This window comes from Coturnix japonica, chromosome 1 (assembly GCF_054131305.1).
Source record: "Coturnix japonica strain WE chromosome 1, WE-NBRP24, whole genome shotgun sequence".
Taxonomy (NCBI): Eukaryota; Metazoa; Chordata; class Aves; order Galliformes; family Phasianidae; genus Coturnix; species Coturnix japonica.
The window spans coordinates 43,204,093-43,229,684 of NC_140663.1; the positions used below are offsets into that span (position 1 = coordinate 43,204,093).

The window sequence follows — 25,592 nt, forward strand, 5'->3', positions numbered from 1 at the left end:
CTACAGCTACATCCTAATTGCTTGCCAACAAGACTTTCCTCTACAACAACTGACACTGGTCCTTGTCAAGCAGGAATATGAGCCAGTGTTCAGATTTTTGTTCATCGACTTATTACAAAATCCTATTTCTAGTGAAGAATCTCTCTTCATAATTAGCCAATAAGCATAACAAACCACAGATCTGAACCAAAGAAAGAAAACTGAAATACTCTTCCTAGAGCCTCCCATTCCATTGTGCAACAAAGAGAGACATAACCAACAAACCAACAAACAGCCTTGGGGTTTTCACACAGCTCGCTACAGGAAAGGGGATCAGATGTGCACCTAGAAAAGTCAGCAACTTGAGCCTGAGTCAGCCTCCAGCTCTTCCACCTTCATTCAAATAATCTGCCTATATCTCTTTCATAAAATTTGCTATCAATAACAGAAGCATATTTCATCTCTGGTGAAGCAACACCATCCTCAGAACTACTTCATAAAAAAAAAAAAGCCACCATAAAAAAAGTTCCCATATCCAAACACATTAGCACCTGATTGTTCAAGGAACATTCATAAAATACACCTCACATACTTCTCATCTATTGAAGATATTCCTAAGGGCTACTGCTTCTGTATTACAAAAGACACCACTGCAGGCAGCCTTCAAAGTCCAAAGTCTGTTACAACGCAGTAAGTTTTGTACACAGGGAACCACTGCAGCAGAAGTATATTGCTAAAGTTATCTACGAACATTTGCTTGAAATGCCATTATATTTGTTTTACAGATGGGTTCTACAGATGTGGGTTAAACAGCTTCAGAAAACAACATACAAAACCAACAGCTTATAAATTAGGATTAAAGATAAAAGCTATCTCCAGCATGATTATATGTGCCCTCAGAGATTCTCAGGCTCAAATAATGTTTTCCTGCCAATATTGTTCATTGTAAACTGGCAGAACAAGAACAAAATGTATTTTAAGATCCTCCTTTTTTTTCCCCTATTGAAAGAAGTAATTATTTGTAACTCCAATTACAGCTCAACACAATGAAGGTCACAAAATAAAGCTTCTATCAATTAAATAAAAGTATTTTCATAGAATTTTAATTTTCTGTACCCAGATACGAGGTCTTACACGAATAAAACTATTGTAATTGCTTCAAACTTTTAAAAACCCGTTTTGCAGCATTTCTGTTCTAGATTTTCTACCAACAGCTGATGATACCGAAAGAAATAGCAGAATCCTTCCCTTTAAACATGAAAAAGTTTGTCAGTAAAAGAATGAAATAAACAATGAAGGCCAAAAACAGTCAGTTCTTTTAGGTTATACTACTGCCTGCAATGAAAGGGGGGAAAAAAAAGACAAAAAGTACATCTACTGCCAACAACCTCAGAATTCATTTAGATTCTGAGCATTTAAAACCAAACCAAACAGATCTCAGATCTCACCACACTGAAATAAAACATGGCTTTTAAAATGCTTCACTGAGGAAAACAGATCCCAAATGTTACAGATTCCACAGAAGAGTTTGGAACTGCAGCACTTCAGGGCTGACATCAGATTCTCTACATTATCCTCACCAATTTTAGAACCATAGAAGAACGTCCACATTTCTCAAGAACTGCTATTCACAGAAAAACACTTACTTTCATTGGCATGAGAGCAAGGAAGTCTGTGACAAGGTTATGAATCTTGCGAATGTAAAACTCCTCCTGGTAGAAATTTTCAGATCCCACAACAGATTCCGTCAGGAACAGAAAGACATTATCAGCAACCGCCAGCTCTGCCATAGCTTCATCTGCCTCAGTGAACTCTGCAAGAGCTGAGCAAACGAAATAAATTACAACAGGGAGAAAAAATAAATCACAACTATCAGTTAACAAACTAACATATTTCAGAGTACCTGCCTGAAAAACAAATCAACATGCTTCTATCCACTAAGTTTTTTTTCCCCACTGTACAGGAAAACTCCAGACTAGAAAAGACAAGTTAGGGTAGTAATTTCAACTTTCTTCTGCAAGTAAGATAAAGAACATAATGCATTTACCTGACCTAATTGAAGGCTGTGAACTAAGAAGCACAAACCAACCTTAATTCTACATTAATTACAACGTTTACATTTCCTTTAACAAATACCCCATAGCAGACTCAACTCTGATCTAGTAGGAAAGCTTGGGAAGTACAAGAAAAAAAAAGGGGGATCTGTCCTTTTAAGATACTGAGGTTTAATATCTCCAAAGGCAAAAAGTCATAAACATGAATCCATTTTTTAATTTCACTGTTCAAGTTATATTAAAGCAGATAAGATGCAATTTTTCACATTTTTCAGTGTATTGAAATCCTTTTCACTTCAATGAGATACTATACAATATTAATGTCTAATGACTAATGATTTCTAAATCAGTGTATGTATCAAGGTAATTTAATTCTCAACAACAAAACTAACATACTGAGAAAGCTTTTAAGAGTGTCAACAGTAGCTGTATCATGAAAGTAAATATCAGTGCTTCGAGAAGGCAACATACTTTGATTTGCAAGCCCAGAATAGTGAAGTGCAGCAACTGCACTCTGGGGTAATTTACCTGTCACATCAGATAATTGGGATATTCCTCGCAGTGCCAGAGCCCAGGCTAATCTAACAGTCGCTTGAAGGCCTGGTAGTTTCCAAGGCTGAGACTCCTGAAGACGAGTGTGTATTGTTGCTATGTACTGTCTTTCTGCTAGTAGAGGGAGCCGGTGCATCAGATCTTAAAGAAAAACAAAGACACAAATGCAACACCATCACCCAGTGAATGTGGAAACAAACATGCAAAACTCTACCAGTTTGTTATCAACAAATAACAAAACTGGTTAAACAACAATATATCTATCTGCACAGCGCAACTTCCCTAACACAGAAATCCATCAGCATTACCTTCACGGTCCTCTATGCCTTGTTCCACAAAGCTGACATCAAAGCAGTAGAGGAGTGCCATCAGTAGAGACAAGTTGACACTGTCCAATGAGCCATCAGCTTCTACTGTTACTTTCTCCAAGAAACTTATGAGGATTAGAGTGTCATCCTTACTCAGCGGTGACTGGCAGGTCCAGACAAAGAGACTTTCCGCCAAGGACTGCCGGCACTCTTTGATGAGGTCAGAAACCTTTTTATAAGAAGTAAGAGCATATAAATGTACTAGAAACACATTCACTTTGTCTCTTGCAGTCAACTATTATGACAAGAGTAAGTGAAAAACAACTCTAAAAACAGCAGGAGAAAATGCTGGCTTTTTTTTTTTGTTGTTAAACAAAAGCTACATTTTTTCTTGTTAAATGCCTTCACGCTTCCTGCCATTTTACATAAAGTGTGACATGATATCTTTGAGTATAATGCAAACCAGCATGACAGTCAAGGTCCGAAGACATGAATCTACACAGAATTTTTGTGGCAATAAATTCAGCACATACAGAATACTACAGGGAAATTCTCAGCATAGTTTCTACACAAACAGCAAAAATGTAAAATCGGTTACTTGGCAGAAAATAAATTGATTACATCACAGAATAATTTTTAGATACAACGCATATCGTAAAGATATGGAGATAAAATATTCCTGTTGCCAACACACTCTACAGCCAGTCATGGTCTCAATTAATTACAAGGAGTACAAAAATGAGAACTGGTTTTCAAGCAGTTTTTAGTGCTTACAACTTGAGATGCTTCTGATCATATTAACACAAAGGGATAATTAAAACATGCATTATTTGCCTGCTAGACCTGGTTTCATTCTATTTTAATCATTTGTGAATTTTACTTTTCTATTTTTATTCTATTTTGGTTTTATTTATGGTGTTAGTAATGGTGATGATGAAAGCAGATGGTTAACTTTACACTCCTAAGAATAAAACAGCAAAAGAAAATTTCACAACATGTAAATATTACGTTTACCTCAATACAGGCCTTAGTTTCTCTCCATCAGTAAAGATAATGTGTGTCCTAATGAAAAGGAGCAACACAGAAACCAAAATGCAGGTAGTAATCTGGATTACACAGTGATGTAATGTAAGTATGAGTAGTTACCTTATGTATCAAACCACACTTCCAAAGGTAGAGAAAAGAAACCAGAAAGTAGGGAGAAAGAAAATGTATAACAATCTTCATCTCTTTGTGATCTAACTGCATTTTGCGCTATGCAGTCATTTGGAAGAATAATCACACCCAGTCCCCTCTTTACCTCTTTGCGATGCTTCTCACTGCCCAATCCTCGCTCTCGCTGGAGTTTATCAAATTCATTGTTTAAATCAATTTGGGACACAAGTGTGAGGATTTTCTGAGTCAAACCCTGCTCCATTAGGTCATCTGTAAAGCGCGTTGTCATGGACACTAGCTCCTGACTATAACAGAGAGAATATAACTTTAACAATTAATCATATTATTCTCAGTCACAGAGGATTTCTAAAATAATGAATTCCAGCAACTGCATATGCTAGCTGACATAAAATGTACACCTACATTATATATATGAAATAATTAAGTCATCATGACACCATTCATCAGTAAGCAACATTCTCTCAGAATGAGCTGAATGAATACAAAGTCTGTAGGTAACTAGGTTCAAGAACATGGAATGCAAGGAGAGTACAACATGGATAGGTAGGTTAAGATTTCTATCAAAAGGCAAAAATATTATGTATAGGATATACATAATTCTTAAGCTCACAGCCTCTTTCTCACTAGCAAGTGCAATTGTCCAATTACATACATCCTACCAAAGAAGTACAATTTGTTTTAAAGCAATACTTTCTTTTAAGATGCAGAATTTAAGTCCATGCCATAACACATTATTTTAATCTTTCTCTATTTAAGCAATCACTGTGCAGTGGAACTAAACACTGCATAATGTTTTTAGTCAAAAAAACATTATGCTTGCCAGCAGACAGTGCATCCATTTTAAGTAGAGGCACAATTCTCTGCTTTGTGGGATGTGGGAAGTCAGAACACAGCACAGGCAGAAATTCAGTCTCTCAGATACTGAGAAATCATCACTGATTTGAGCAGCACTGACTGAGAGGGCGTCTGAAGCAAAACACTGCTAAAAGCTAAAGCAGTATGAAAGAACTGAAAATAAAATGGGTACCCCCATAATCTGTTAAAGGCATTACTAAGACAGAGAACATTATGCTTAAGCATGAAAGCGATAGCATTAGGTTATAAGTACGACAAACCTGAGAATATCTGCATTCCCTCAAGTCTAAACCACTCTAAAAGCATTAAAACCCTAATACAGACCTGAGTTCCAATGTCCAAGTCTTGCCTTGGCGTGACTGGATGAGAGTTCGTAGTGAATTGGCTATACATCTTTTTCCATCCCAGTACAACAGCACAGCCACAAGGCCTCTGGTAAGGCCGGGAAAATGAGGTTGCTGGTGTTCTCCTATTGAGTGAAAACACACAGAATATCCAAGAAAATTTGAGGATACAAATTTTGATAATAGCTTTATATCGCTTTATTTCCAATTGAAACATAAACATAGCAACCATCGTTACTCACCATAACTTCAATTTGCTTCAGGTGTTTCCAAGAGATCATAGGTATTTTGGATATTAAAACTCATATTCAACTACTAAAAATTCCACAAACTTAAGACTATGCTTAAATTCAATGATAGCGAAATAAATTATGTTTAAAAATCATGTTACTCCCTTTTGCAGAATCTGCATAAAATATAAACATAAAAGTTCAGGACACTGCCTTTATATTAAATGATAGCAGGTAGTAGAGTTCATTTTAAGACTATTCCAGATGTTAGGAAAGTCGGATCTTGAAAGAATCACGAATTCATGTCAAGCATACACTTAACATAAAAAGGAAGGCTCTATTTAAGCTGCCTTTGTCCAGCTCTTAAATATTTTCCCTTCTCACCAGCTAGAAGAAGCTCAACAGCTGCCAACTCTCCGATATCAAAGAGGTCACTGAGGATAAAGGCTTCTCTGATGAGTTGTTCTGGCAAAAGCCTGGTTCCCTGCTGACCGTGGATAGCAACCCCTTCTGTACTTGCTTTCTGAACTTTCTCATGCTGCTGAACATTCTTTGGCTGGAAGAGAAACAAGCATGGGAAGTTATTCAAAATGGTAAGATGAAAAACTGAATGAAACTTTACACATTAATCCTGCCTCACAAATACAGTTCTGAGAGGTTAGATTCTCATCTTAAAAACAAAGGCAGCATTTCTAAACACACTGATATTAAAGGCATCCTAAAAATGCTTTTATTTTATCAAAAACAGTATTTATACAATCAGTGTTAGTTTACTGAAAATAACAGAGCTGAAAATTAAATTTCAATAAAATTCTCTAGAAAAATTGCTATCAGTTCAATGAAAGATAAGAGGAATGATGATCAGAACTGCTGCTTTTCTCCAGATCACTATTTTCTACATCATTATTTTTTCTATTAAACTCAGGCATTCAAATATGCTGACAGATCTCTAAATCTCACTGTCAAACTTTCTGATCTAACAGTTTTGTGAAGCCGCACACTACCTCAAAAGTAACAACAGGAGACATCTATAGTTATTATTTTGTGATCCATTAGCCAAGAATCAGTGATTTTTTTCAAATCATCTCACAATCTGAACAATTTATATTCTATATTACATAAACTTACATGTTTACCTGTTCTTTGGGTTCATTTGTCTAACTGACTGAAGCATGAGCATGGTGCAAAGCCAGAAGAAACAGCTTTGCGCTTTATTTCAGGCAAACAAGAGTATTTGTGAAAAAGCAACAGTGAACTGATGGATAATCAGATGCTCTTACTATTCCCTTCAAAACACTCAAGTAATCAGAGGAAAAATGTTACAATTATCCTCTACAAGAGGCAAAATAACATGTATTTTTCAAACTATTTCCCTTCATACAAGAGAACAAGATTTTTGTAAGACATTTGTGTAATGTATTGTAAAAACATAGAATAAAAGGTAAAGTCAGTGCCTAAGTAGTATGCAATCCAACAGTACAAAGCAGAGTAAATCATCAGTTCCCCAAATCATTCTGCAAGAGCATTAGTCCAGTACCGGATTTCTGAAGAGAGAAATGAAGTCAGATCTGTGTTTCTTTAAAACCTGGTCGAGGCGATGAATAGCTTCAGGTTGCCTTTTCCAAATAGCATTCATTACAGACTGCCATATGTCCTTATATGGACCCCACAAGCTTGCAGCTAAAAGGAAAAAATATATAGAAATAAAAACATATATTTTTTTTAAAAATAGAAAGAAATAAAACAACAATAACAACAAAAGAGCATTTGAAATATGAAAACGAAAGAACTTTTCATATGGTATTTTCAATAGGCTTTTTTTAGTGACGGTCCCAGCTTGAAAGTACAGATTATTATGCACATCAAACGAAACACATTTTCCCTCTCTATGGGGTACACAAAGCAACAATCATCTGATATAAAACCTAATTGATTTAGAGATATAGAGAAAAAGAAAAGATGATACAAGCAGGTAACTTTGGGGGCTGAAAGTCATTACTTTGTGTCCTCATATATCTAAGAAATTCCACCCATTTCTATAAGAGTAAAGAATAAGTACAAACTGAGCAGCAGATCTTGAAGCTGAATGAAATTCAGCAAGGCAGGTTTCCTGCTTTCTGTTTTTGGCAGAATGACAAAAACAACGGAATACCCAATAAGAGAGACTATGAATGAACAACTGTGCCATTAGAACGTGATGCGTAACCAGACTACGCAGAATAAAATATATATTAGAAACCAAAATCGTTAAGTATAAAGGCAGTGTTACATAAATGCTAAAAATCATAAACCTAAAGGCATATTTTACATTTGTTCATCCTTCTTACTCTAAAAAAAAAAAAAGAAAAGAAAAAAGGCTCACGTTACTAGAAGTACCAAAATGTTTCCATTGCTAAGGATCATCTGTAATCATGGAAGTTTCAGATTCTACACGCAAGCCACTCCTAAAAGCATGATCACATTTCTAACCCGATTTGCTCTTTGACGGGCAAAAACCATATGAGCACAAAGATGTGCAGAGAAAGGAACAAGCAATTAGGATGGAAATCAGCTGGGTCGTTTTGCTTCATCTAGTGACCATGCTAACTTTTGCCATGTATGTTATTTCTGTTATTCCAGCAGCTTCTTTTGACAACAGTAGCTGATGCTTATGCCTGAACTTTATGTGAAGCTATAGATTTGTCCCTGCTAGGGACAACATATTATACTATATATATTATCTATAACACAAACAACATATTATAATCTAAGGCAAAATCTCCATTAGCTCTTTTGCCACATCTGGCTTAATTTTATCTCGTCTTTCGTGTATAAGTTGCCACCTTCTGCATCTATTTTTCTTTTACCTGTAACGCTAAATAATTTGCTGCATAAATTACATAGCAAGAAAGTCTAGTCCCACTTGAATAGCTACCATTTTCACCTCAACAAAGTCACTATTCAGACTCTGGGGGATAGTAGGAATAATCACCATTCCTCTACCCTCAGATGTAGACTCTATTCTATTAACGTTTTCTGAGGTGGGGCACAGGGTGTAATTGTTTCATTTAGATCAACACACCTTCTATGTAATTTTATTCCTTGCTGGATGTGGGAGTTGAGCTTTTAAAATCTGATGGCTTTATTAGCTGCTTTAATATGACATAAACTACTTTCTGGCCATACCCACATTCTAGTCATAGTCACAAATGCTTTTCAGAACATCTCAGTGCTCTCCATTTCAACCCAGTTCAAGACCAGCAAGTGCAAAGTCCTGCACATGAGAGACAATAACCATGCAACAATACAGACTGGGGAAGGAAACTTTAGAGTAAAGCACCTGTGTGTTCTGGCAGACAAGAAGCTGAACACCCTCACAGAAGGGGCAGCCTCTGCACACTGAGCTGCTTTAACAGAAAGGCAGCCAGCAATGCACAGAAGTGATTAAGCAACTCTGAGAGAGAGTTGCTCCAGTACTCTCCGAGTTTTGGGCCTCCCAGAGCAAGCAAGACAATGAAGCAGGGAGGCAGAGAACACAGTGAATGAGAAGGCTGAAAGAACTACCATTGCTTGGTCTTAAAAATAAAAAGCTAAGGAGGGAACAGCAGCTTGTTGCCTTCAACTACCTAGTGGCGCAGAGCACAGAAAATTGAGAGATAATCCAGGAAAAGCATTAGCTGTCATGAAACAAAATTACCACGAGGGCTGTCAGATGTATGAGCAGAGGCCTGGAGTGTTCTCTAAGAGAATCTCCATCATCAGAAACACCCAAAACTCATTTGGATAAAGCCCCACTGCACTGCGCTGCCCTGTGTCAGACAGAGGGGGGGGAAGGTGCTGGACAGGGTGACAAAGAATCACAGAACATCCTGAGCTGGAAAGGACCCATAAGGATCAAGTCCAACTCCTGGCTCCATACAGCACCACTCAAAAATCAGACATAGGTTTTGATTTGTTGGCGTTTGGAATGTTTGCTGCTGTTCTTTTTGTGCGTGTTGTATTTTATTACAGAAACCATTACGAGCGCAATACAGACGCACTGAGTTACCACAGCCCGCCCCGAACCGAGCGGCCTTATCTGCCGCCCTCATTAGCGCCCGTGCAGGGCAGTAGCTCAGACCTTCTGCAGCCCAGACCGCAGGAGCCAGGCCCGCACGGAGCCCTCCCTCCCCACGCCCGGCGCTCCCGAGATCCGGTGTCTCGCTGTTCCCTCCCGGCCGGCGCGGGGCGGGCAGAACGCGGCCGCTCGCCCTCCTCTTACCCGAATTTACCGCCAACGGCGCCGCCATCTTGGCGAGAGGATGCGCGGGCCGGCGCCGCACCCGAGAAAGGCCCACGGCGAGCGGGGCTGCCCACGGCGGCGCCTCCGGGGAGTGGGGGAGAACCGCGCCGCTCCGCTCGCCTCTCTGCCGGATGGGTCGAGGTCCCGCAGCCGCACCCCCTTCCCAGCCCGGTGTTTGTGCCGCTTCAAGCCGGTAGCGGCAGCCCGAAGCCGCCGTGCGGCGGGGCCTATACCCTGCGCCGAGGCCTGACGGGAGTTGTAGGCGCCAGCTGAGGGAAGGGGGAAGACGGAGGTTCAGCTCGCCCCATTACCCGTGGGAGGGCGGCCAAGGGAGCAGCTCCTGCCGATACATCTTCGTCTAATGTAAATAATGAAGTCACCTTTATGGGGTGACCTCACTGCAGCCTTTCAGTACCTGAAGGGAACTTACTCCCAGGAGGGGAGTAAACTCTTCGAAAGGGCTGACGATAGCAGGACACGGGGAAATGGTTTTAAGTTAAAAGAGGGAAAATTTAGGTTGGATGTTAGGGGGAAGTTCTTCACTAGGAGAGTGGTTAGGCCCTGGAACAGGCTGCCCAAGGAGGTTGTGGATGCCCCGTCCTTGGAGGTGTTCAAGACCAGGTTGGATGGGGCCCTGGGCAACCTGATCTAGTAAATGTGTATGTTTGGTGGCCCTGCCAGGCAGGGGGTTGGAACTACATGATCCTTGAGGTCCCTTCCAACCCGGGTCATTCTGTGATTCTGTGATTCTTACCATACTAAAAGTCAGATTCTGCAGCATTCATGTTCATGTAGTGGAACATTCTCTTCGTGAAAAAAAAAAAAAAGAAAAGAATGTTTATGGTTTTTTCGTTGTTTCTTTGTTTGTTTTCCCCAAATCAGAGTGGTTTGTGTTTCTGTGTTTGAAACAGAAAAATAGAGTACAAAAAACTACCAGAAGAAAGGATGTCTCTACTTGTTGCTGGAGCTGAAGAGTGAATGTTACTATCTATGTTACTATCTTAGAAGTGTTGCATATCTAAAGTCAGTTCACTGTCTTCCATCCCAGTAGTAATTAGCCAGAAATTCTCTCTCATATTACCATTAAGATAAATGGATCCACCAGAAGTACATATTCATTATTTATTTTAATATTATATATATATATATAATATTATATGTAATAGCTGCCCACTCTTTCGCTCCCCACAGCCACAAGTCTTGGGGTGGCGCACACGCACACACACACACACACACACACACACACATATATATATATTATATATTTATAGATATATATATAAAATGCACAGACATGTGCTGTGATCACCTGGCCATGGCAAACCTAATGAATACTTGAGGATTTGCTTCAGTCTTTCCAACTGCAAAGGCATTAATTTCCGTCTTTTTCCATACTCCCTGATTTACCCAAAGCTTACCAAAGGACATAAACTTTTGAGCCCATTAGTCCTTGATCATATTACATTGGAAATGGGCCAGGAATTACAACAGGTTCAAAAGCTAGTGAAAAAAAAAATTGGCAGACAGAGTGATTTCCTAAGACTCATTTTCTTAAGACACAAGACCCAAAAACAGAAATAAATAAATGATTTATTTTTTTAAAGCCTTTTCCAGGCATTAAGAGCTGTCATATTTCTTTTGGCATTCAGATGCAGCCAGATTGCATGCACTTTTTTTTTTTTCATCTCTGTTAGAGAAAAAAAAATGCTGTCGAACCACTGCAGATTTAATACTTTAAATTTCCAGCTGATTCTTTCGTGATCTTTGCCAAGCGGCCAACAGTAACATAGCAACGTGAAGGAAAAACACCATGAAAGGAGTCGATGGCGTGGGGCAGGCCATTGGGCAATAGGACTTAAGCAGAAAAATACCATAGTTAGCTGCAGCTCCCTTCTTTCTCTGTTGGCAGTAAGAGTTTTTGAAATGTAAAATAGTTGTGACAGTACAACACTTAGTACGGAGGAAGGGATGCATCTAGATGAACCATACACTACATTCTAAACATATTTATGTCAGGATAGCCACATTCATCCACACTGTGATGAGTAGGTAAGTCCATGCATAGTATTTCTTTGCTTTTTCTTGCTTTATTGGCTGTTCTTTAATTTAGGATCTTACTGTTTACCAGGATCACTCACTGGTATGGTAGGCTATTTTTACCAAGTCACTAAAGGAAAAGACTACCTCGTTCCTCTTCCTAACAATAGCTCTCAGCAAGTTCTCCAAGACAGCTGGGTTCAGTGAGGGACACATGCTTCCTTCATCCTTAATTAGAGGATGGAAATCTGTGAAGTATCAAAGGCAGGCTGACACTAAATACCTACGATGGACATTAATTCCTCTGGAGTCCAGGGAAAGAAGGCCCCACATTGCCTGTAGGGTACTGAATTCTGCATGTGCCATGTGAGATCTTGTATAAAATATGTTATTTACTGGAGGTGGGAATAACTAGTAATAAGAATTTAAATGGCACAATGGAAACCTGATCTTTGCTTTGTGATGTAATACAGGTAATATTAATACTAGATCTACTAATTGTTTTTCATAGCCAAATCGCATACCAAAATACAAAGATAATAATGATGATACAGTTTGTTTGCATTGTATTACTCTTCAAAAGAGCTGACAATAGCAGGACTAGGGGAAATGGATCCAAGTTGAAAGAGGGAAGATTTAGATTGGATGTTAGGGGGAAGTTCTTTACTAGGAGAGTGGTTAGGTCCTGGAACAGGCTGCCCAGGGAGGTTGTGGATGCCCCGTCCTTGGAGGTGTTCAAGACCAGGTTGGACGGGGCCCTGGGCAACCTGATCTAGTAAATGTGTATGTTTGGTGGCCCTGCCAGGCAGGGGGGTTGGAACTACATGATCCTTGAGGTCCCTTCCAACCCGGGTCATTCTGTGATTCTGTATTATGATTAGAAAGAACAATTATTAGTAATATACAGTTCCTTCTAATGCCCAAGAGACCATCCTTAAGCTCCTAATCTTGAGTATCATTGTGATCACATCCTGCATGGTATAAAATGCATTGTGGCTGAAAAAGATGCCTTCTTAAAGTATTTCTACATCCAGACCAGTCTTCACCTTCTGAAATATGTCTTGTTCTCCAAAAAGTCGAAGGCATTTCTGGCTACTGATCAGACTGCAAAACTTCTTTGAGTTTTTATTTTGGCTGATGCTAACACCATGCATTTCAGCTTACTCATCTGTAAAAATGGATATAACATTTCACAGTAGCCTGGAATGTTGATCAACTGGATCTTTAGCCTGGCCCTATCTGAAAAAAGAATGTATATTTGGGTTATGTTAGCCAGGTAAAATCCTTGACTTCACTTGCCATGCAGGATAATGTTCCTGAAAACTTAGCTGACTATAATTCTGTCTTTGTTGCAAAAAGGTGTGTTTAATACATCAAGATAATTAGCTCAGCATCAAATTGAAGAAGAAACGTGTAAGACCTTTCCTTGCAGTGATTCTACAAAAAAAAAAAAAAAAAAAAAAAAAAAGAAAAGAAAAAAAACTTTCTAATTTCTCTGTCTTTCATCCTAGATATTTCTACTGTCACCATGGTATCTAAACTCATCAGAGAAACTGTGTGGTTGTTGCTAGCTTGGAAAAGTGGTTTATCTAGTCCAAGACAACAAAGAGCTGAATGTTCTCAAGGTTATATGAATACCTTCCCCAGGATCTGGGAGTGGGGAAAAGGGAGCAGAACAATGGCAAGTGCTGTCCTTCCTATGTCAATTACAACAATTAATGGCTATAGACATCTGGTCATAAATGAGTGCCCTGGTCAATGCCGTCAGTTATTTCCCCACTCAACAAACGGGTATTTATGATCCCTCTTTGAGCAGTAGAGGTTCTTGGCTGTGTAATGTCTCATGAACTATTTGGCAATTAACTTTTCGCTCTTCTCTCTCCCAGAATTAAGAATAGCTTTTGCCTTCATTTTTTAATCTGTTAGTTTGTTTTTTTTATAATTCCTTCACTTAGGTTCTGAAGGGAATGAGCCCGTTACTAGCGTAGGAGACATGAAACTACTGTAGTGTTATAGCAGCTTGTAATTGACAACAAGAGGTAGAGAAACATACAACAGGGAAAAAAAGAGAAAAACGAAATATAAGTAATGTGGAGATATTTAGCATAGTAAGTAGAAATGTTGGCACATCAACTGCCTTATTGATATTCATTCTGTTCAGTGATTTCTGTATCAGATTTACAGATGGTTGATGTTTTTGCTGGTTTTCAGCCTCACAATCTCAGATTTTATTCTGAAATTCACATTTAGCCATTTCCAAGGCACCTTGTACCCTGCCGGCTAACTTACAAACTTAACTGTTGGATTCTCATCAGAGAATGGCTGTGCTGAAATAGATGTAAGGCACAGAAGTGTAATGAGGTCACTGGCAAGACTGGAGGTGTGAAAGGTTGCACAAAAATGTCTGTGCTAATAATGTGCAGAGGTTTTTTTCCAGTGGTAATGATAGAGGAGATGGGAGAGAGAGCATCTTGACAGTCATAATCTGAGCTAAATCACAAAGAATCAGGACTTGATGCCTACAAACTGAGTTAATTTGATACGGGAACCCATGAGACTTGAGAAAAATGGCATCTCAGAATGCTTCCTCTACTGCAATGTAAATTTGTCTCATAAATTGTACTGCCATTCATTATTTTCCTAGTGCCACCTACTTCTTTGGAGTTCTCTGGGTGCAAGATGGTAAGCTCCTCCATGCTAAAAATGTGTAGAATTCATCTTGCACACTTCAGGCAGTCAGTTACTAAAGTACTTCCCTTGTCTTGATGCTTTGAGATTGCCTGTTCATACAGGGGTCTCCTTCAAACAGGCGATGTAAGAAAGGATTTGCTTTCAGATTCAGTCCATTTTTGGTTTGTTGAAGTTTTCAGAGATGAGGAAGAGTTATCCTCATCTGCAAGAATCTGAAGGACACCGACAGAACAAATCAAATTGCAGGAATGGGCAACTGTGTTAATTGGCTGCGTTGTCAAATTATTTCACTAGAAGTCACCGATCTGTTGAAGTCTCCTCCTGCCTTATTTGGTTATGACTGCTTCAAGATAATGAGAAGCAATGTTAGCTGTTCACATTTAATAGGGCAATTGTTGAGACCACATGTTCAATAACTCCTACCAAGGTGACACCTTAGACATTGAAGCACTAAACTATATTACATGCTTGAGTAATCAAGTCTGGAGTTTATGGCTTGTGCTCATTCAGTCGCTTGAGTGCTTAATAGTATAATAGTGGAAAACCTTTATCTTATGTGCAGGTTTTCCAAGCTTCTTGGCACACATAACTTTCAAACCTTTCTTCTAGATGGTGTCAGCCAAAATGAATTTCCCTTATCATTCAAGAGCATTCCTGTTCTAAATCAGACAAAGCTAAGCTTCTGTCTTTGAAATGTAATGCTAAAAACACCTTGTCAGCTAATCTGAACTCTTAAATAAAATGAGACCTAACGAATGGAGAAGACAAAATCCTTAGAGTTAATTTTGTGTCTTCAGGTGTCCAACATGATAGAATGATAATCCTTTATGTCTTCCTGCAAGCCCAAACTACTAATGTGGTAAATTAACTTCTGTGGTATTATAATGGATAACAAAGCATATGTAGGTGAATAATTCATTCCAAAGTTAATAACCTATTGAAAACATACATTCAAGAAATGTATTTCATTTATATTATTGATATTGATAATATTGAATTGTAAATTGATTTGAGGAACAGAAATTCAAAGGTCAAGAACATGCAGAAAAAAATACAGTGACCCACATTCATTATTACGGTTGGTAACCACATAAAGGTTCATACCAGTTCTCATTCCATAGACAGCAGTAAATTGTGGTTATGATCTCAGGATACCTTTACATCTTGTGCTATCTCTTTACAAGCGGCAATCAATATTTGCTTGGAAATAACACTCTGAATGCGTCATCGGGCTGCATTCCTAGGCATCCTGCTATTAACAACATAATTCTTTTTTTTTTACGCATCTCACTCTTTTATTTAATGCATAGTCTGTCTGCAGAGACAAGAAGTTGCGGTGAAGTCCAGCCCAAGAGAAACCTGAGGTACTGACATTCTAAGACTCTGAGAAAAGGTTTGCTAGTATGTGTATTTAGAACATAACTACACAAAGACACTAAGCTATGTAAAACACCTGAAAATGAGGTGGCCTTATTTTTAACGAAGATTTGATGGTGCATTTTGGGTGGCTTACCTTGACGTTGTTTTATCCTGGCAGATGGCAAATGTGGGAAAAAGCATCTGCCTCAGCCACAATAATTGAGAAAAGCATGATCCAAAGCATTTGTCTTTCTGCCTAAATCATGAAGAAATGTAACCTAGGCTCCTACTACTATGGAGAATTCTTGAAAGCCTGAGCCATGTGTGAAAGGGGACACCACTTCCACCAGGTCTATCAACCTTTATATGCCCAGCTATAACCTCTTTTACCTTACAGGCTTTTAAACCAAGATAATCTATATTCCCAACATTTTTTTTTTCTCCTGATCTCAGTGAGAACAAAATTGGGGTTTTATTTGTATTGATCTGAACTACTCTTTTAATACTTTGTGGGTTTTTTGGTCTTTTTTTTTTTTTTACCTACTCAGACAATTCAGTGAGTCATGTAGCCCCAGCACCCTCAATAGGCTGATCTCTTGTCTGAATGTTCTCTCTTTTTATTCATGGCTCCTTAAAAAGGATCCAGCTTCAGTTCTGGCTTTCATGCACAACCCCAGAAAAAAGGACTTTTTGAGGAGCTAGTCTCCCTCAGGATTTAACAGCTTTCTTTATCGCTAGGACTCCTTGTTCATAAAGAAAACTTACCTCCTTATCTCTTTAAATACAGTGCAAACACTTGGAGACTTGGAGAAAATTATGAAATAGTATTAGTTGTTGACATAAAAAAATTAAGGAGGGAGAACTAAAGGGAGACAAATAAGTAGGTTCTGCCACCACACAGAGCAAGTGTCACTGAATGTGATGTATGCTCTTGCACAAGGCTTCTGCCAACATCCTTCTCAACCAGGTTGTGGCTGGAGGAAACTTGCCTCCCAGAGCCAGCCAGCATGAGCACTGCTGTGGTGGGACAGGAGGAATCACCTTTCTGGTTGCCTTTTGTTGCATGTGGTAACATGATCAAGCTAACCAAACTCAGACTTGAACACCTTACAGGCAGTCCAGTCGTGCTGTCGGTCTGCTCTTCTGCAGCCACAAGCTCTCTGCAGACTGTGCTGCCAGAGCTCACTTTTAGAGCTTTTATTTAAAACCTGCTTGAATTTCACAGTTTGAAAGCTTCAAAGAGGGCTTAAAGCAACCATCCTTTTGAACCTGTGCGTGCTGAATTTCTTGGAGACTTCTCTCATGAACTGTTTGCCTCATGACACACAGAACTACTAAACTGTAAAGGCTTATAAAAGAGTCAGACAAGTCATGAAAACCTAAGGCGGCTCTATTTATCCTCTTAATTCCTCAGTTATCTGAGATGAAAGGTACCATTTAAAGGTAGATGCTGTGTCATAACCAAGTTTTCATAAGGATTTACACTACTCAGAATATTAGCCAAGTGCCTTTTACAGTTTTGATTGTTCAGTCACATCAACAATTAAAAAGCAGTGCTTAATAAAACTCAATTAGGCCATCAAGTTTGCTTTTGTACAGGAGTATAACAGAACCATTCTTAGTCTTTTAGCAGTTTCACTTCAGCAGATTTTGAGACCCACGTTGTTTCTACTCTTTGACTTTTCATGACAGCAATTTTACCTCAATAAATTGATACTGTACCTATTCAACTGTTTTAAAATGAAATCCGCATTGGTGTTTTCTCTTACTAAGTCTAGACAAGAAGCTTGGATTTTAACTAGATCTTAAAGACGAAATGTTAACTCGCTCATCTTTGTTAGGATCTCAGCTGAGACAACATACTGTTTACCCATCCTGAGGTGAGAAGATACAATTTCATTCTAGTGAGGTGTGAGAGATCTCCCTCTGATTTCTGCACCTTTGAAGTTGGACAGCGGTGAGTCAAGGCATAAACTGCTCAGAAGAATGAGGAAAGGTACACATTACTCAGAAGGAAGAAAGTCCAGTGTCTAGATTCCTATCTGCAAAGAGGACTAAAGAAGAAAGCAACTAGCAGCTCACTTCCTTCATGCCCCTAATTTTGGCAAAGTCTCATTACCAAAGTGGGAAGGAGCAGGCTGCCCACTGGCTCCTGATGCTTTTATTCTGCTGGTTCTCTGCAGGAGGTGCCTGCCCACAGGTGAGCTGAATGGATACCTCTGAAGGGCAACAAAGCTGCCTGTGTGCAGGTAACCTATAGCAAAGCTGCCTCTTACACATCTCCCCACACATCTTCTTCTACAGCAAATTCCCAGCTTTCTCCTCTAAGCAGACTTTTTGTTACCCATTGTTCTTGCTTAGTCATAACCGTACCCTGAAGTTTTGTAAAATTCATTCCAACATAACATGTCCATGAGATTAAACATGGAAATCTCTGGATACATTTGGTAAAAGAGTGAGATTGTATAAAACAAGTGCTTCAGGCGAGGGTAACGCAAGACATTAACAATGGAAGTGCTGATGGCATCTGTACAGAAGATGCTCCCTGCTCTCAGTAGCTCTCGGTCCAGCAATGTTGTGCCACCAGGAGAGATGCTCAAGGGGAGGTGAAGCAGAAGGAGACGAGCAGAGTAGCACCAGGCACACAGCACAGCAGTCACTCTGTCAGAACATCAAGAAGAGTAGACGTTCTCTATCAGAATATAAGGGCCCAATTTCTCTGTACAACAAGCACATCTATTCACACTGAGTCTCAGTTGTGGCCTTGCCTATATGCAAGACTGACCTTATTATTCTGGGATCTCTCATTTGTCATCATTACAGTCAGGTTCCTGTAGCTCCTTAAGGAACATACTCACATTTCGGATAAACAAATGCTTCAACTTTTCTATCTAATGTATTATTTTGGCTATCTTACCTATCTAATCTCAGGCTTGTCTCTCTAACAGCATTATTTATATAGCACAAAATTAGCTGCAGTAGCTCACATTCCTTTGGCTAAAGGAAGTAGAGCTGCCTGAAAAACTGCAAGGCTGCAGCTAGAGCTTGGCTGGTGCAATATACTTATAAGCACGGAAGTTGGTCCCTGCCCCTTAGCACAGGAGAGCTCCTGACACTCCTGGCCTGTGCAGAACGTGGACTCAAATGCTGCAAGACTGTGGAAATCCTTTATACTTACACTTCATGTTTATATGGTGACTATGGAATCAATGCAGTATAAAGGATTGCATTTTCCCAAGTCATGCGCTTTTTAATTTACTCTCAGCAAATCCCATATGGCTGAGGCATTTTTATAAGAATGCAAGCAATTCTGGAGCTGTGTAGAAAATGCTGAGTGCTGCTGGATGCAGGCAGAGAAGGGCAGAACAGAAAAAAATACATTCCTTTGAACACACTAATGTAGAAGGCAATTAAGGGTATACAACATTAATGAGCAATAATTTTCTCTCGTAATGTATGTTGAACTTTAAAGAGCAGGTGAGGACTCACTGAAAACAATAACAAGTAGCATAATGAAGTCCTGTCTACACAGGGATGTTACTTCAAATGCTTTGGATGAGTTGTCTCGCATGCATTCACCAGGATGGTTTTAAAGTGACTGGGCTTTCGTTTTGCATGAATGAAACCCAGGCTTACCAGCTATAAGCTGCACTGAGCTCAGAGGAGGATTCTGTCCATTCTCTCAATGATTTTCCCTCATCACATAACATGATATAGTTTATTTGCTGTCTGGCCCATGAGTGCCCTCTTCAGTTACGAGATCATCTGGATTAAATCTAGCTGAATGCTGATGGGTTCCTTTGCAATTCCAGCCCTGCCAGCCAAATTTGCACACTCCAGAGCACAGCCTCTTTTCTTCCCCTGATACTGTACCGTAGGTTGTGTGTAGCAAATCCATACCCAATTCTGTGATGTGCCTTAAGCACCGTGATTTGTCAAGCTGAATGCAAGGAAGAGGCGTTCCTGAGAGAGGAACCAGTGCCAGCAGAAAGCAAATACCAGTTGGACTACAAGAGCATGAAAGATTTGAGCAGGACCTCCAGGACTTTCCTTTCCAAATGCCCAGAACTGGGTGAGTTGGAAAAGATTAATACAAATCACTGCTGAACCCCAGTATTGTAATGTAGTCCTGGGACTTCCAATAGCTGTCAGATGATGTCACTTCATATGGGGAGTTGTAGAGCTAATGTATTTTTCAAACTGCTGCACTGAAATGCAAAGACTGAACTTTGACCGAATGCTTTTTGAAATCCAGATAAGTGGTGAGCTTGAAATGCCGAAGAGAGAAATCCTGCTATCATGTCCTGCATTAGACTGCAGCTTTGCACCTGTAACCCAGGCAATATCTGGATGCCATCAGTGGCAGTGGAAATGAGTTGCGGGAACCATGAGTCTATCTCCACCAGCTCGGCACTGCCTTCCCCAGCACGGCCACTGTGGGCTTCCACAAATGAGAAACCAACCCACATCCTCACCTCACGCTGCTTGGCTGCTGCTCTCCTTGTCGTGCAAGCAGTGTGGAGGCACTACAGGAGTTAAAGAGAGCATGGATTGCAGGGCAGGCTTGCTGTTAACAGTGGAAGCAGAAAGCAAAAAAGCAACAGCAGCTTTACTTTAGCTCATGCTATGTTCAGCACTCTGTGCTCTTTGCTTCTTTCACATTTTATGTGACAAATTACCAAAATTAAACATTTCAAAATGCTGAGATTATGAGACACTTAAAATCAAATCTTTAGTAATATAAAATACTTGGATTTGGGCCAGTTGCTCTAAAATCTGTTCCTTTCTAATGTACATGGTGCTGACCTGCATGTGCTACCAGATACATTAATGCTAAGATAGCATTCCATTTTAGTATTTTACTATCACACAGAGCGGGGCAATGCTACCTCCTTGCTAGTCAGTATGATGTCTCTCATTTACTTCTGCAGCTGAATACATTTCAGTACCCTTCTGTGCAATTGCTGAATTCCTTTCTGACCTATCCACTGCCTTTCTTGGTATGACTTTTTCCTCATCTCTTGGAAACACACTTCAAGGTAACATCCCTGCCAACATGCACCTAGAACTGAAAGCTTGAATCCTGTTGCTGGTCAGCTCTCACCAATTCTGAATATTCTTCTTCCCATTCCAGCACCAGCACAGGCTTTCTATACCAAGGACATATGAAATGGGAATGAAATTCTACTTAGTTAAACACCACTGACTTCCCTGGGAACATCAATTTCCTAGGGAAGCCCAAGCTGAAGAAGCAGATGGTAATGACATCCCAAAATTGAGAGAAAAAGGAAACCTATTATCATTGGCACTGTGTTCTGTGTAGAAATGACAAATATTTGCAATTTGTCTCTGGCAACCGAGGCACCATAATGATGATGAACATGAGCCCTGCAAGCTGCTTGAAGCATGAAAAAATGTTTCAAAATAGAAAAAGAGAATAGGAAGGAGATGTCCATGGTTCCTTTGAATGGCTTTTAGCACAGGAACCAGAAGGCACTAGAAGAACTGGAAGGATGCATGTGACAATTTGTGTTCATTCACATGCAAGTATCTGGCTTCAGAAAAGGGCAGGACAAGGAAAGCAACACACAGGGAAATTTGCTAGAAATTATGCAGAAGGAAAAAAAACTCTGAAGAATATTTAGATGTTATATTCATACTAGTACTTCAAGTGCATACCAAGGTTAATACGAATAGCAGTGACTTCCTGTAGGTTCCCAAGGATCTCTGTGTCCCTTCCAGAAAACAGGAGCGATTTCTGCTTTCCTTTCCAAAGATAAGTGTACTTAGCACTTAAGGTGTGTCATGCCAGAGCTCAGCTGAGTTAGTAAAGGTCATCATGAAATAAATGGGCAGAGGCATCCCAAAGTTCTTACCCTCCCCTAATAACAAAACTTCTTAACCCAAAAGAAAAAGAGTAACAAATATGCTTGTCTTTTATATCTTTGGCTACCACACATTCATTTTTCACTTCTATATCCTCTTACTTAAGAAAGAGCAAAACAAAATCCCTCATCCTGTTTTCCCGAGCAGTTTGGACACTTCCTCCTTCTCTCATACATTTTGAGCAAGACATAGTGAACATCTGTCACTTGCAGCAAATATCGATCAGTGTCTGCATGGCTCCTCCACCTGACCTTCAGTTTGCCAACAAAGCCCTTCATTATTATTCTGCAGTTACTTGGAACAGTCACCCAGTTCCTTTCTCCAGCACATTTCCCCATTAAAAGACACCATTGGCCCCAGGAGCACAAAGACATCTGGGTCTCCCAATGGGAATGGCAGCACTGTTAACATACGCAGCAGTCCAGGGAGCAATTGCCGTGTTTCCTCCTGCCATTAGAAGTGACATTGACTAACAGAGAGATGATGAAAACAGCTTGGTTTCTCCCCACGTTGCAGAACCTAGTAGGGTCCTGTATGTGGTCAACACAGCGCTGACTGTGGAACATGGCAGTTCTGCTACACGGTGTGAATCTATGGAGAGCAGGGTGTGTGCATGGGGAAATGGAGGGCAAACCAAAAAAGTACATCATTTGGATACACATCTTTACCTGATATACAAGGCTATTTCCACAAAAATAGGCTCTGAAAAGTTTTCCTTCTGGATATGGCTATGATTTCTTAGGGAGTCTTTCCAGACCTATTCAAAAGAAATAAAGAATAAACCTTAACAAAGGCAGCTAATGTGTCAAAATGGGGCCATGTAAGAAAAAGTTATCAAACCAATGACAATGACTTAAAATGAAGACAATAATTAATGTAAGGATATAGGGCTCAAGGAAAGGAATATGAACAGCCACTTAGGAAGGGAAAGTCTCCTCAATAGTGGACTTAAAAAAACACAGACAGTCTTAACTCTCACCCATGAATTGCAGCTTTTAGATGTATTCTTTTAATTAGTCTTTTAGATAAATTTTGGACTCTTATTCAACAGAACACATTGCCAGGTATTAGGTGTGTCATCAATTACATCGTTTATGTAAGCTACTTACATAAGAGGCACTTCTGGATCCTAATGGTTTATACAGAGCTTGACACGGAAACATGCAAAATATACACTTTCTCATTTGTATATTATTTTTATAAATACATACTTCAATTGGATTATTATGCAGCTCTATATATGATGTACGTGTTCCAGTTGATAATATAAGCAAAGACTTTCTCACATAATAAAGCTGTTTCAATTTCACTGTGTACGTTGTTTCCAAGAGAGCACTATGTTTCTGTTACCTATGTCAGGACTACTAATGAAAACTATTTATTTTTATGTGATCTGTAGCCAGAAATAGTAAAGCTAATTCACTGAGCTTTCCTGGTACAGATATATCAATATAAAAAGTTATATGTGTGAGGTAATGTTAGCTTGCCTCAGGAAGAACAAGCCATGCCAACACGAGGCACTTCACTGCTACTGGAGCATTTGGTTTGAAGCTGTTCAACACCTTGAAATTCAGAGGTGAATCACAGAATATCCCAAGTTGGAAGGGACTCATACGAACCAGACCTTAAGTCTGAGAGTGATGTCAAACTATCCTTGACCTCCAGCAGCTCTGGGCTGTTCCCACAGCCCTGGGCATTCTGTTCCATGCCCACTGCCCTGTGGTGCAGACCCTGTCCCTGACCCCCAGCTGCCCCTCCCCTGGCACAGCTCCATGCCGTTCCCTCGGGCCCTGTCGCTGTCACACAGAGCAGAGCTCAGCGCTGCCATCCGCTCCCTGTGAGGAGCTGCAGCCGCCATCAGGCCTCCCCTCACCCAACGGAGGGAAGGTGAAGAGCATCACCATGTCACTGAACACAACAGCCATACCAGCACGCCGTGTGGCAGCTGCTCCGGCACCAACCCCCGTCCCCTGGCAATGGCTGAGGTAACCGAGCCCGTATGAGTTTCCGTCAGCACGGAGACCAAAGGCAAGGGAGAGATTCCTTCCTTGACAAGGGGCAGGAAGGAAGGATGCGTCGGTCAAAGTTACTCACGGCCGCTACACACGAAAACACAATTTCCCCGGATTTTGCAAGTGGAGAGAGGAAACCAAGCGCACACCAGTTCCCGTGTCGCCGCTTTCTGCTTCGAGCGGAGCCGTGATACCCGGCCCGGTGCCTTGTCCTTACGGAGCAGCGGGGAGACGTGCCATAGTACCGGTCCGGGACTCTCCCCGGCGGCGGCAGCGAACGGTCCGCGCTCGTCCCGGCGGAGCCGCCTACAACTCCCATCGCGCCCCGCGCCGTCGCCGTCGCTCTCCGTCCCGCGGCCGCCCCCCGCCGTTGCTCACCGCCCACTGCCGGCGGCGCAAGCGCAGGAGAGGCGGCGTCCAGGGCAAGTCTCCCTAATGTAAGATGGTGGCCGGGCTGGCAGCGGAGCGCCCCGAGCTCGGAGATTCCGCGTCTCTCGCCTAAAGGTCGTCGGAGCAGCCGCCCGAGCGCCCGGCCGACCCGCCGCCACAGGTCCCGCCCCGGGAGCGCCGCTGCGGTTTTCTCCCCGCGTTTCTCGTCGCCTTCTCTCGCCTTCCCTCCCCACCCTTCTCCTCCTCCTTCTCCCCTCTCCTCCTTCCCCGCACGCTCACCCACCGCCCGCCCCCGCCGGCCCGGCCGCCACCGCCGCCGCCGTCGGGCAGTGCCGCGCAGGGAGAGCCGCGCACACGCTCCGCGGGCCGGGCAGGGACGAGGAAGGCGGGTGAGTGCGAGCCGAAGGCCGGGCCGGGGAAGGAAGGAGGGAGAGGCGAGGAGGAGGAGGAGGGGGGGGAGCCGAGCCGCTCTGCCTACCAGAGCGCCGAGGCTTCGCCGGGACGGCGCAGGCCTCAGCCCACCCCCCCGGGCCGGCCCTGGCGGCGGGGGGACGCGCCGGGCCGGGGCGGCGCGAGGAATGGCCCGGGCCGGGCGGGCGGGCAGGGCGCGGGGTGGCGCCTCACGGGCCGGGGGCGCGGGGCAGGGGCCGGGCCGGGCCGGGTGCTGCGCCCGGAGCCGCCGGGCCTCCCCCGCCGGGCGCCCGCCCCGCTCCCACCGGCCGTGCGGGGAGGCCGGGCGCGGGGATCGCAGCGTGATTCGCTTCGGGGCTGCGTGGAAATTTCCTCTCTCTTCTCCTTCCTCCTCCCCAGAGCTGTGGGCTCCATTTGTTCGTATGATTTGCACTTTTTTTCTTTTCCTTAAAAGAGAGGCAGACAGATGGTAAATGGCAGCGTCTTGTTTTTCGTGTTATTTTGGACCGTCCGTGTAACCTCCCGAGATCTGTCTGTTAGTAGAATAATCGGTATGTAACTTTCCGTCTCCGACTTGCAAAACACTGCGAGCCCTTTCCATTTTGTGCCTCGGCAGAGGCAAATGACAGGGCTGTGTGCGGACCCTGCGCTGACTTCCAGTGGCTGTCAGAGCTCTGCCTGCCAATCTGAGCGAGCTGCTGTCGGCTGCATGTGTGCAGAAGCAGAGAGGGAAAATGTGCTGGATAATTACCTCAAAACACTTCTTTACTGTTCCTGAAAGGATGTAATTGGCCTTGGTTTAAATATGCATGTAAGCACGGTAATACCTAATACCAAGTGTGTAGTTATCAGCAGAAAGTTCTCTTTGGACCATATGTTAATGAAGGCAGGTCTTCAGCAGGTTAAATCAGTGGATGCTCTTGGCCTGCAGATGTTAGCTCACTCCTGCCCAAAAGTTTCAGAAGTTACTGTTGGCCAAGTGTATGTTTACTGAGCCTCTACCAATTTCTGACTTGCTGGGTTTTAACTCTCTACATTTCATTTTAG

General features: G+C 41.7%; 3 protein-coding genes across 16 annotated transcripts in view; 1 reads left to right on the forward strand and 2 right to left on the reverse strand.

Moving 5' to 3' along the window:
• The window catches only part of NUP205 (nucleoporin 205), a 43,173-nt gene extending 33,394 nt beyond the window's left edge, over positions 1-9,779 (reverse strand). The window contains exons 1-8 of one of the 2 annotated variants that reach the window (XM_015859243.2): positions 9,739-9,779; positions 7,036-7,178; positions 5,883-6,054; positions 5,249-5,393; positions 4,194-4,353; positions 2,894-3,122; positions 2,562-2,726; positions 1,626-1,801 (exon numbers count right to left, since the gene is read on the reverse strand). In XM_015859243.2, coding sequence (XP_015714729.2) covers positions 1,626-1,801; positions 2,562-2,726; positions 2,894-3,122; positions 4,194-4,353; positions 5,249-5,393; positions 5,883-6,054; positions 7,036-7,178; positions 9,739-9,766 — 1,218 coding nt within the window. In that variant the 5' untranslated portion in view covers positions 9,767-9,779. Of the gene's footprint in view, positions 1-1,625; positions 1,802-2,561; positions 2,727-2,893; positions 3,123-4,193; positions 4,354-5,248; positions 5,394-5,882; positions 6,055-7,035; positions 7,179-9,597 lie in introns of both variants that reach the window. The other variant, XM_085538876.1, reaches the window with a different exon arrangement.
• Positions 9,780-11,329: 1,550 nt separating this feature from the next.
• Positions 11,330-25,419, reverse strand: LOC116653343 (uncharacterized). The gene is made up of 5 exons (XM_085508697.1): positions 25,373-25,419; positions 23,827-24,991; positions 22,401-22,489; positions 16,001-16,102; positions 11,330-14,830 (listed from the first exon to the last, which is right to left on the reverse strand). The coding sequence occupies exons 1-5, from the start codon at positions 25,417-25,419 to the stop codon at positions 14,785-14,787; spliced, it is 1,449 nt and encodes a 482-aa protein (XP_085364823.1). The 3' UTR covers positions 11,330-14,784.
• Positions 24,128-25,592, forward strand: part of CNOT4 (CCR4-NOT transcription complex subunit 4) — a 67,074-nt gene continuing 65,609 nt past the window's right edge. For 6 of the 13 annotated variants that reach the window (XM_015859283.2, XM_085538965.1, XM_085538970.1 and 3 more), the window contains exon 1: positions 24,128-24,294. The gene's annotated coding sequence lies outside the window, so the exon portion shown is untranslated. Of the gene's footprint in view, positions 24,524-25,004; positions 25,097-25,592 lie in introns of those variants that run through there. The other 7 variants (XM_015859263.3, XM_085538957.1, XM_085538935.1 and 4 more) reach the window with 3 other exon arrangements.

Excerpts from the sequence above, each read along its gene's own strand:
- LOC116653343 (XM_085508697.1), bottom strand. The coding sequence starts at position 25,419 with ATGGTCCAAAGAGAACTTTCTGCTGATAACTACACACTTGGTATTAG. Across the intron at positions 22,490-23,826 it reads TGTTTTCGTGTGTAGCGGCC|GTCTGGAAAGACTCCCTAAG; the intron begins GTGAGTAACTTT and ends TCTTTTGAATAG. Across the intron at positions 16,103-22,400 it reads GAAATAGCCTTGTATATCAG|GCAGAAAGACAAATGCTTTG; the intron begins GTAAAGATGTGT and ends TTCATGATTTAG.